This window comes from Pantherophis guttatus, chromosome 3, assembly GCF_059756535.1.
Source record: "Pantherophis guttatus breed Tessera chromosome 3, ASM5975653v1, whole genome shotgun sequence".
NCBI lineage: Eukaryota > Metazoa > Chordata > Lepidosauria > Squamata > Colubridae > Pantherophis > Pantherophis guttatus.
In genome coordinates, this window is record NC_142065.1 from 91,818,174 (window position 1) to 91,831,211 (window position 13,038).

Here is a 13,038-nt window from a genome sequence, read left to right on the forward strand (position 1 = left end):
TCAACATGGACCTCTTTAAATACCTTTTGTCACCACAGACCACGACCATGGATCCCCAAAACTTAAATCATAATATGTCTTCAAATATCACACGGACCTCATCACAGGCCTCCAGAGGTCCGTGCACCACAGGTTCAGAACCACTGGTCTATGATAAATTGGGCTAAGGGAAGGTTTAGTCTAAACCTTCCTCAAAGTGTCATTGCTGAAGAAGACTGACCTTAAAACCTGAACAGCAACATTTATATACGACAAAAGCATTTCTAAAAGTCAAAGCTATGTTATCAGATGGGAAGGAAATATAAAGTACAACAGGGATTGGACTGATATAGTAAACTGGGGATTTGGGAGAGAAAATTAATTTGTATTAATTTCCCTCTTGTTGTTTTCTTCTGTTGTGGGTTCCATTAGAATTAACTCTCCTGTGAGAAAAATGGCTTTAAAGAGGAAAAAGAAAAGAAAAGAATTGAAAGAATGTACCTTCCCTATTCACAAGGCAATATTTCAAATCTCTTTCTATCCCGTTTTCTTGGGAATTAACACAATTCGGGAATTTGTTTTAGTTTAAATTGTGAAACCATTGCAGTCAAAATATGCTCATGTGCCTGAATTCATGTTTCTTTCCTCTTACATAAATCTTGTTCTATTTAACATTTTCTCCTTCTTCTTTATAGACTGCTCTTGGCTCAGTGAGAGCATTGTGGTATCCTTTACAGCTGAAAATTTTCCAGAGGAACATTAGTGGGTAATTTTTGCCACTATGACGGGATTGTTCACTCATTATCAGGCTGATAAATTACACTTGATCTTAGCCAAAAAGCTGAGAAGCGATTGGCTGATAGCTATTTTTTTCCTTCTGTTTGTGTGCTGTTACTTCTTATTCTAAATTGTTATTCTATCTTTAATTTTTTATTATTTGTACTGTTGTTCTACAAATTCAGGGTCCATATTTTTTAGGATCAAATGAGTGTTGATTCACTGGTTGTGACAGATATTAATTGGCTGTCTTGTCACAGGAGCTTGAGAGAGAATTACTGGCCCCAAATCACCCAGCCACTTTTCATGCCCAAGGCAGGACTAGAACTCATAGTCTCCTGGTTTCTAGCCTTAACACTAGACAAAATTGCCTCTCATTATTCTATCTTTAATATGCCATCATACTTTGCCATGATTCTTAAAGATTCAGCAGCATAGAAAATTATATAATAATAATAATATCTTGCCAAAAACACTTTTTAAGAACAAGATTATCAGTAAAATAGAAATGGGAGGTACGGAAGGACTGAATAGTCAGCTGAAATGTAAAAGAAAGATGTACATATACCTACATTAGAGTTTGTTTGTTTTTTTGCTATTTGCATGACCCAAGAAATCTGACTAATATGCTGATACTATTTCTCATTATACTATTTGTTCAACTACAGTAGAAATAAGAAATAACAGTGGGAGCTAAGGTTGGCTCCAGCTTAAAATCTAAGTTACTCTTAAGGAGTCTTTTGGAGTGGGCAGACATAATAAATTTAAAAGATATCCTTTCCGATCTATCCTTTCCATTATCTAAGTCATGTGTTTATTTATTCTGTTCTTACTACACATGAAAATAGAAAGTGAAGGAGGGAAACTGCCCATCTAACGGAAATCATTTAATGAAACCATCGTTTACTGTCAACAATACATTCTGAGATTATGTCTATCATTATCAAGATTTCTGGAAATCTTTGAAAAGGATGATGTGGCAGATAAATACATTCTGAAGTTCACTTTCTTCCGACAAAAAGCATTTCTTGTATTCTGTGGCAAACATTACTAAATGATATACATTAATCTATTTGTCTTAAAATGCTTCCACAAAACCAATAAACATACTGGTAAATGCCCTTTTTAATAAAAGAAACTAGAGCAAATTCTTATTTTCATGGCAGTATAATTTCTACCCATATTTGAGCTTTGTAACGATAGATGAATGTTAGTTCAAAATATCGATTGTGTACAGGTAGTCCTTGATTTACAACAGTTTATTTAGTGACCACTCAAAATTACAACAGCACTGAAAAAAGTGGCTTTTGACCATTTTTCACACTTATGAGCATTGCAGCATCCTCATGGTCACATGATCAAAATTCAGGTGCTTGGCAACTCACTCATATTTATGACGGTTACAGAATCTCAGGGTCATGTGATCACCTTTTGCAACCTTCTGACAAGCAAAATCAATGGAAAAGCCAGATTCACTTAACGACCATGTTACTAACTTAATAACTGCAGTGATTCACTTAATAAATGTGACAAGAAAAGTCATAAAATGGGGCAAAACTCACTTAACAAATTTGTCACAGCAACATAAATATTGGGTTCAATTCTGGTCATAAGTTGAGGACTACCTCTATATCAAAGTGAGTTTTGTGATTGCTTGGCGTTTATCTTTTATCAGCTGATTAGTATTTTAAATCATTTTTTTTAAATTAAAGTTTATATATTCTGTTGTACAAAAAGAATCACATAAAATGAGAATTATAACTTGATTCTCCAAATGAAATAAAAACTGTGCCTAACATGTATATTGTAAATTACATTGTATATCTTTTAAAAATAAAATACTTATGGATAGGGAAAATTATGCCAGATTTTGAGAATGTTTTCTGCATTTTCTCCAGAGCCAAATACAACAACGAGTTTCTGAGAGTGATGTTATGTGGAGAGGAAAAAAAAAAAGAACTTTAAAAGAACGTACACAAACTGTATTGATTTCTCAATACAAACTTTTTACTTCATTGTGACTGAACAAGATAAATTATTTTCTACCATAGCCAACATTTAAATCACAACCTTTTTTTTTTTAAGCCTTTTTTGCTTTTAAATGAAATCCCTCTATGGGCTTGCTAAATCTTCCCCTGTATGTCCACACCTCCCCAACTAAAATCAACTAGAATAAAGAATGTTGAAATTTGGATGGATTATTCAGTTTCCTAAGAATTCTGGGGACAGAGAACAAACACACACAGGTAAACTTGGCAAAATATATTTATTATACGCTAATCAAATCTAAGCTGCCAATACACTTCATTATAATTTGCTGAGGCTGCTCCGGTGTCACAATTACTTCCTCAGAATGGGCTCTGCACCCAGAGAAAGAAACATAAACCCCTTTGAGATATGATTCCCCCCCCCTTTACCCTTGCCCCCACCTCTCACATTCTTTCCCATCCACAAACAATTTCCGTTGGGAACAGGGCCATGTAATATTGACAGTGACAACAAATTGTTTAGCCTGGTGAACATCTGTTTCCCGGCTGCCTCACTGATACTGCAGGTTGGTTACTGAGGAGTGACTTTGTCTTCACAAGATGTCCAGCTACAAAGGAACTGGAAACTGCTGGTACAGAAGAGACTGGTTTTATTATTGGAACACAGGAAAGCTTTATCAGCGTGCTGGGATGTTCTGTATCTTTCTCAAAGACTAAGAGCTGGGGTTATATTAAGCATGTTTGCCTACTGGAAGATTGTTTCTAGTGGAAATATGGAAAAAAAACCAGCTCCTTGTGCCATCCATCCATCCATCCTTGAACGGATTTGGATATCCATTATTTTACATTAGTTATCACACCACCTAATTTTTACACTGGCAAAAATTGACTTCGACTTTCAGCAGCTCATTTAGTGACTGACAGTAAAGCGATACTGAAAAAAAAGTGACTTATGATCATTTTTCACACATGACCGTTGCAGCATCTCTATGGTCACATGATTTACATACGGATGCTTGACAACGGGTTCATATTTATGACAGGTACAATGTCCCGGGGTCAAGTGATCATCTTTTGCGACATTCTGACAAGCAAAGTCAATGGGGAAGCCAGATTCACTAACAACCATGTTACTAATTTAACAACTGCAGTGATTCGCTTAACAAATGTGGCAAGAAAAGTCGTAAAATGGGACAAAACTCACTTAACAAATTTCTCACTTAGCAACAATTTTGGCCGTAAGTCGAGAACTACCTGCTCTCCAACCCATCTTTACCGTATCACATAATGCAATCTGAAGACAACAGCAACATGGCTACAAATGTTGTGTTATTGTGACACAACATGTGACAATCACAGAAGAATCTGACAAGACCAAATCGGAAGGAGCTTTTTGCTATACTGTATTATGATTTTTGCAACCAATCCTTCTACTATTTAAAACTACTATCTTTCGGCACTCAAAAAGTGCAACATCAAGATGAAATAGCCCTATAAATTTTAGAAGACCCTTCCAAGCCAGCAAATCAACAATGCAGCAGCCACAGAATGAAGATGGATGTTGCCATCTCATCCAATGACACTCCCGGAGGCTGATATTTCCTCTGTTTAGCAAACAGGCCTGTTAAGGAATTTCCTTGGCAAACGGACAACATGGAAACATCCTTCAACCCCACAGAACTCATGAGCCAGCTAAAACCATTTCCTATGCTATGGCAACAATATCTGCGTAAGGTTAAACAAGACATTTTATGCTATCCCTTACTCAGGCCACCGTATCTATTTCTGGATGTCTTCTTTTGTTCAACCTTTGCTAATAATAGTGACCTAGCTTAGATGGTATTTTTAGCCTTTAAAGACTTGTTGCCTGCCTTTTCAGAACACTTTATTCATGCATATTTCCTTTGTTTATTGTTACCTCAACGCTTTTTTAAAATCATAATTAAGATGTTTCTGATCCAAGATTTTTATTTAGCAACTAATTTTCACAGAGAGCTTCCCGTTTTCCAACGAGCAAGCAAGCCAGATTCGGTCAAAGCCTTTAACTTCACTCTCGGGTAGACACAACCTATACATGTTTTGTTACAATGTCCCCTGTGGACTGAGGAATAAAATGTGGATATCACTTTCATGTCAAGGAAGAGAGCTTTCTGTTCCTTGCCAGTTGCTGAAAGCAGAACTAGAACTTGAGGCAACAAGGAAAGAGTTTTGCTAAAAGCTTTTTGTCCACCTCGCCAACTTTTTCGAAAATAATCCTTCCAGATTATTTCCATAAATGCTATCGTTTGCTACATTATGCTACTTGATTCCTATTTTACTGACACAATCTTAAATGGTGGCACGGCAAAAAAAAAGCAAAGCAGTCAAAATCCAAAGCACTTCACTCTAAGACAGGGTTTCCTAATCTTGAAAATTTTAGAATCAAGATCACGTGAAATGTTAATACCACTTCATAATGCCTTGGTAAGGCCACACTTAGAATATTGCATGCGGTTTTGGTTGACACAATATAAAAAAAAACTCTAGAAACAGGGCAGAGAAGAGCAACAAAGATGATTAGGGGACTAGAGGCTAAAACATATAAAGAACAGTTGCTGGAATTGGGTATGTCTAGTTTAATGAAAAGAAGGACCAGAGGTGACATGACAGCAGTGTTCCAATATCTCAGGGGCTGCCACAAAGAAGAGGGAGTCAAGCTATTCTCCAAAGCACCTGAAGGCAGAACAAGAAGCAATGAATGGAAACTAATCATCATAGATCAAAGAAGAAATTTCCTGACATTTAGAACAATTAAACAGGGGAATGGCTTGCCTTCAGAAATTGTGGGTACTCCATCACTGGATGTTTTTAAGAAGAGATTGGACAACCATTTGTCTGAAATGGCATAAGATCTTCTGCTTGAGCAGGGGGTTGGACTAGAAGACGCCCAAAATTTCTTCCAACTCTGTGATTCTGTTAAGGTTGGTAAATCCTGCTCTAAGTCCTTAAAAACTTGGTTGAATCATAAATGTACTCTTTTGCAGTCCAGGGCTACATTCACATTTCACATTATACTGGAAAAAACAAGCTTGGTGTGATGCAACAATCAAATCAACATCATAAATGGGACTCTGTGGTTAGGATTACTGTCCATACACCACAGAAATAATCATCCTGCTATTAAACAGAATGAGAAGTCCTACCTACCTCATTTGGCAGACAGGTTAATATGTATTTATTATCACTGAATCCCATTTGCAGGTTACCTCAGGGAACAATAACGGCTGAAGCTGCCCCTAAAAGAAACCTAAAATTTGTAATTCTACCAACTTACAAAGCTGGTCTTTTGTAAAAGTAATTCAAGAGACAGAAGGAATTGGGCTATTGCTTTCTTCTGTCCCCTGGCATCAACCATTTAATATGGGCAAAATGCTAAAAAAACCCAACAATGCCTACCTCAACAAAAACGAAGTATTGTTAGTCTTAAAAATGCTATTGGTAGAAATGTGCAAATATATATTCTGGCAGCATCTAGCTGACCATGACTAAACTTAAGAATAAGCAGGATAGATTTTTTTTTATACCACATCTGAATTTATTATTTTATTGTTCATAATGTATAGAAGAGAGAGATTGACACTTTGCTTTAAAGTCTGGCCAAAATTGGCCCAGACAGCTCATACAGGGAGAGCATGGCTATGTACAGGTAGTCCTTGACTTACAACAGTTCATTTAGTGACCATTCAAAGTTACAGTGGCACTAAAAAAAGTGACTTATGACCATTTTTCACACTTATGACCGTTGTAGCATCCCCATTGCCATGTGATTTACAGTCGGAAATTTGACAACTGACTCACATTTATGATGGTTGCAGTGTCCCAGAGTCACGTTGCAACCTTCTGATAAGCAAAGTCAATGGGGAAAACCAGATTCACTTAACAACCGTGTTACTAATTTAAGAACTGCAGTAATTCACTTAACAAATCTGATGAGAAAAGTCACAAAATTAGGGCAAAACTCTCTTAACAAATTTCTCACTTAGCAACATAAATTTTGGGCTCGATTGTGGTCATAAGTTGAGGACTACCTGTAATTTGAAAACTTGTTATTGTCATCACCATTTAAAGGAAAAACCAGTGAAATCCCTCTCTGCCTCTTCAGGCCTGATTGCATAGTACTGTGGTTATCATTATCTCCTCATTAGTTAAGGTGGAATATACAGTGTGGTAGTCAGGGATACCATTATAGTTATACACACACTGCAAAGCACCTTCCAGATTTTAATATTTTTAAAATATTGATTTAATTATAAAGCAGGGATACGCAATCTCATCATAAAGGGATGTTTTATGACCGGCCATACCCATTATAGAAGTTATTTTGTGAATATGAAAATTCTTTCCATGACAATTAATTATTGTTGGGCCCTTAATGTTCCAAATCTGCTCATTAATCTAAAAAAAGTAGCTTTCCTAAAATTAAGGAAGGAAACTGAAGGTCTGTCTGGAACAGCGGCTTCAAAATTTTCCACGGCATTTAACATTTCCATAAAAGAAGATGGTGTTTCAAGAACAATCTCTTACAAAATCTATTACCTTGGTTAACATAAATAGATGGGGAAACCAGTGGAAAATAATAGCACAGAAAGGTGCGAGATTTAGGAATGTCCTTGACATGTGGTTTGGGAGTACATGATACCATAATCATGCTGCAACTAAGCAAATTTGCCCAGTGATCTCTCTAGATCCATGATGACAAACATATGGCATGTGTGCCACAAGTGGCACCCAGCACCCTCTCTGTGGGCATGCGAGCCGTCACCCCAGTTCAGCTCTGCCATGCATGTGTATGTGGGGGCATGTGGCCAGCTGGTTGTCGGGTCTCTGCCATGCATGCATGGGGGGGCATGCGTGGAGCACGCAAGCATGTGCGGGCATGGGGGCGTGCATGCGCGGGGCCATACGCACATCGCATTTTGGGGGTCAGGCACACATGCGTGCATTCACAAATGTATATGCATGCTTTGGGCACTCAGTCTGAAAAAGGTTAGCCATCACTGCTCTAGATCATGTATGTGCTGCTTTGAATTTAATTGATGACAGGGAATAAAAAATAAACAAGGGAGCATTCTCTAAAAAAATGTTCCCACTTGGAACATTTGGATTCAGGATATCTTCTATGCCCATTTCCAAAATAAATGTAAAGACATGCTCACAGGGTCTGTTCCTAACCCCAATGATTGTTTCCTGATTGCTTATTTGTACCCTATGACTATCATTAAGTGTTGTACCTTATGATTTTTGATGAATGTATCTTTTCTTTTATGTACACTGAGAGCATATGAACCAAGATAAATTGCTTGTGTGTCCAATCACACTTGGCCAATAAAAAATTCTATTCTATTCTATTCTAAACATGTATTGCAATGTCACAATGCAACACCAGCCATTTCCATACTTGTGTCATGGTGTCACATACTGGTACATAAGGGGCAGAGTTTCTCTCTCAACCTTGTAGTGCATGCTTAGGTGTTTGCTCCTGTGAAGACACCTATGGTGTTTCTTTGTAGACAAAGTAATGAGAGGATTAACATAATGCATGAAAGCACTGAGTACGTTATGCAAACAATGCATGGTATTTCATTCACATCCTGATGCAATTGATGCAAATTAAATCATCTGCATTATTTGTTTGATGAAGTCACAATGAACGCATGTGACATTATGGCCTCTATCCAATGCATACAGTGAAATTTGAATACTCCATCCTCGCTATTTTCCATCAATATTTGGGTCCTACCTCTTGAATATTTCTTCATGAATGGTGTCTATGGCTTTAATCAACTCTAACATTCTTTCATATAAAAACTAAAAGATTTATCTGCAAACCTTCCAAGTGCATAGAAGGCTAATAAGAGGAAAAAATATATAGCTGTACTCCATAATGTAGTAATTTATTATCAACACAGGAACTTCTGATTATGCAAAACTTTAGACCTTCAGAGATATTTTCCAAAAGGATGTGACATAGATAGCCATAACTTCGGTAACCATACATTGGGAATTTCTGGGTTAGATGACCACAAATGTTTTGGGAAGATTTCCTTAAAAATAGTTTTCAAAAAATTAGCTAAATCAAAATTGAATGGGTAAATTATGCACATTGGATATTCTGATCGTAATCTGCGTCTACATTGTTTCTGCCAAAGGAATATGCATTTCAATAGTTATCCTATACCCCAGGTAAATGGAGAGAATCTTCTATAGTGGTAATCCCTGTTACAAAATACTGTTTCCAAAAACTGCTGGCTCTTTATATTTTCCACAGCTTTAATGTAGCCTTTTAAGTTCTCAGTATAACCTGGTTTTTATCTTGGTTTCTTTTCCCATATGCTTCCATTCGAATTATTCAACTGCACTTTACATGTATTTTTAAAATCCTCTTAAGCTCTTTTTAGGTAGCAAAAATAACTATAATAAATAAAATAAATATGCACACAAAATGCGACACACATAGCGGAAAATAAACTTTTGGGACAGAGAATGTTATAAATTTTAGGAAAAAGAGAAAGTAAGCCTCTCAGCAATAGGCAACAGTGTACTAAGTAAAAAGATGATGCTACAAAAGTGAATCTCTGAATTTAACTACTTTTATTTATTTTTATTTATTTATATTTCATATTTCTAAACTGCCACCTCCCTCAGATACTGATCGAGGTTTGTCTGCCTCTATCTTTTCTTCCATGTAGCCTTTTGGAGCAAAAGACTTTTAAAAATGAAAGGTTCAAAAAAAGGCTGCCTGTTCTAATTCTTTACCCTAGGAAAGGTTGTTATAAGACCTGTGAAAACTGAGATCCTTTTCCAAATATCACTTAAAAGCACTGAGAAAGCACATTCCTAGTGACTTCCAATGCTTACTTTTTTTATGGGTAAGCAGGGCTTACACAGCACTGTTTTCCACAAATAAAAATATTTTCCTACTATTTAATCCCATTTTCCTTTGCCCTATCATCAATGGATTGCAATTCTGTTTCCCCACTTCCCTACTGTTGTCTTCTTTAAAACAATCCATCTTCTCACCTGACATTCTTTCTTATACTGGTCAGAAAAATTCAGTAATGATTTTGTTCTGATTCTTCTCCTCAGTTTGCTCACCATTCATTAGCCTGCTACTCCAGAATATGGATTTTTGTTGGGATTCAGCAAGTTGTCCAGAGACTTGTTTTTGCAACATTTTTAAAAAGACTCTGGAGTTGCTACAAGCTAACAGGATACATGTTTATATATCAAACACATATATAATATTTGTCGATCCTGAATTTCATCTTGAATATACTGCACATATGGACCCCTCAAAGTACACGATTATTTTCAGTAATATAATTATTACTATTTTCCTGTCGAACAGTTGTTTTTTTCTAGAGTGTCTTGCTCAGTGAATCCAGCTAGCAGAAGAATAACTCTGATTTCATAATATATCTGATCACAGAACTAGGCTTAGTCTTAGACATTTGTTACTTTATATAACATGTATACATAATCTATTTTGCAGTATAGTTGAATGTTCATGGATCCGTATCAATTTTTTCCTGGTTTTATGACTCATTGATAATAGTTTAAAGGATTGATTAATAGGAGAGGGAACTTGGAAAATCTCCAAATATTCTGAACTTCAACTTCTGGAAACTCAAGTTGGGTTGGCCAGTGAAACTCTAGCAACATCTGGAGACCATAAATTCTCCATTCTAGTTCATACTTTTAATCCTTTCTTTCCGGAGTCGTACACTAGGACCTATGAATATTTTTCTCCTAATGTTGCTTCCAAAATATTTTACAAGGGATTTTTTTGTCTGTTTATCTATCAATAGCCTTCTTTTTCTACCTTCCAAGAAACAAACCAATGGGCAATAGGGCAGCAAAGGCATGAGTTTTTTTACTCACTGCTACAACTGTTCTGGTCTATATCTATTAATGCTGTTATTCAACAGTAGCCTATAATCATAATTAAGTTAGCCAGGCAAGATCCCAGAGTCCCCCCTCCCCAGATTTCTTAGCTTTAGAAAAAAAATCTTGATTTAAACATCCAATTCATCTTTTCAACAGATAATTAGTGAGATCAAAATAGTCATAATATTTTGAAATGTGTCTCTCAACAGCTTTTTCCTCAAAGAACAATACACAAATATGAGTTGTATCAATCAAATGCTAACCACATTTTCTTATACCAAAACTCTTGTTTTGTTTGTTCATTTATTTGTCCAATTTAGGTACCACCCATCTCACTCTCAGAGTGACCACATCCCATGAAAGAATTGCATGACATACCTTAAGTTCTCTGAAGAATATGCTACTCCTAGCCCACTCGACAATTGAGAAGAGGGTTTGGTCAGCCATTTTGCACATAAGCCCAAAAGTGTTGAGCTTTTCATGCTTGCTTCTGTTGGCCTGCTCTTGTTGCAAGTAGGCCATAATCTTAGCTTGGACTTGCGGCTCATCTGGCTCACACTTCAAGAGTTCCAAAATCAGATGAGGAATACTTGCTGGTGAGCTGGTCTGATGGTAACCATCCATGTAAGAGTAGCCCATTATTGACTCTGGAGAGCTAGTATAAGGGTCAGGGTACTCAGACTTGATAGCACGGCTTGGAAAGTGACTGTAGCTCTGATAACCTTGTAGGCTACCATGTGGTGGCATTGTCATGCTAATTGGAGAGGTTACAAAAGGACTTCGGTCATAGTCTGTGGGAGGCAAGGCTGTATGGTTCAGAGGTAGGCCCTTGGAGGCAGAATGGATGTTCTGGATTGCAGAAGATATTGTGAGATCAGTGGGCATTGCTTGAATCACCTGAGTCATGGCTTCTAATTTGAGTCCATTTGCTCGGATGAGAGCTTTCTTCTGCTGCTTCAGTGCCCTGTCCCTCTTGTACATGGGTCCAAATTTGTTCCGACCTCCACGCATTCGGTCAGCTCTCACAGCTGTTGAATGTAGCGGTGAAAAAAAAAGTTATAGGTATCACATTGCAGACATGATACAAATACAAATACTGATAAGAATCTCATGATTTTTAGTCTTCGATCAACCTATAGCACAAGTTTATGTTGAGTATACCGTGTTTTCCCCAAAATAAGACCGGGTTTTATATTAATTTTTGCTCCAAAAGACGCATTAGGGCTTATTTTCTGGTTAGGTCTTATTTTGGGGGAAATACGGTACTAAATGCATCCATCTGGCTGACAATCTTAACTGGGGCTTATTTTGGGGGTAGGGCTTATATTACGAGCATCCTGAAAACTTATGCTAGGACTTATTTTCTGGTTGGGTCTTATTTTCAGGGAAACAGGGTACCTGTTTAAGGGTTTTTATTTTATTTTAGTGTGCTGCGGTGGTGCAGTGGTTATAATGCAGTATTGCAGTCTAACTCTGCCTACTGCCAGGAGTTCAATCTCGATCGGCTCAAGGTTGACTCAGCCTTCCATCTTTCCTAAGTCATAAAATGAGGAACTAGATTGTTGGGAGCAATATGCTTATTCTGTAAACCACTCAGAGAGTGCTATAAGGCAATATGAAGTGGTATATTAGTCTAAGTGCTATTGTTATTGTTATTTATTGTAATTTCACTTTTGATGAATCACCTGAGAAGTTCTAACATGGTGAATAAAAGTATTGTATTAATTTGCAAGCATTTATTACTTTCTTGTTACATTACTGTATGAAAGCATACTGGTGAATAATCTAAAAAAGTATAATTCAAGATTAGTGTATTAAATTTTCTAGTAAATCTAACAGGAGAGGGCTAATAAATTCTTCTGCTAAGCACAAAGGTCTCAAAATTGCATTTGGGAGCAGTGCAAGACATTTTAATAACAGCTTTTCAAAATGCTTATCATTTATTTTTTCCAATGTTTATATTCTTTTAACTTAACCCCTTGAGTAGATGTTATTTAAAGGCATGTAATGCTCTTCACATTGGCCCTTATTCTGAAAAGAGGAATCTCACCAATTTTGGAGAGAGGTAATAAATTGCACTATTGTTATTTCCTCACGTTGACTGCCTATGATAAAGAGCAAAGTGTCACCCAGACTAGAAATAAAAGGATTTTGCAACTTCCAATGCCATTCAAATCATATCGGAATTAGGGTTGTGGAGAAAAATTGTTGGTCTGGGTTACAGTACTATGTCGCTAGAACATGTTTTGAAAGCAGCAATATTTTACCAAGACTAACCTTCCCAAAGGTATTCAGACAATAAGAAGGGCCTTTGACAGCTGGGTGACATGCTGAGATAGCTGGAGGTTACGTTACTAAGCTTTTATCT

At 36.8% G+C, this 13,038-nt stretch overlaps 1 protein-coding gene across 2 annotated transcripts in view; it reads right to left on the reverse strand.

Annotated features, from left to right (window-relative positions):
* The window catches only part of NR5A2 (nuclear receptor subfamily 5 group A member 2), a 118,734-nt gene that overhangs the window by 79,422 nt on the left and 26,274 nt on the right, over window positions 1-13,038 (reverse strand). For both annotated transcript variants that reach the window (XM_034437438.3, XM_034437440.3), the window contains exon 4: window positions 11,049-11,698. In XM_034437438.3, the coding sequence (XP_034293329.1) occupies window positions 11,049-11,698 (650 nt within the window). The remainder of the gene's footprint in view (window positions 1-11,048; window positions 11,699-13,038) is intronic.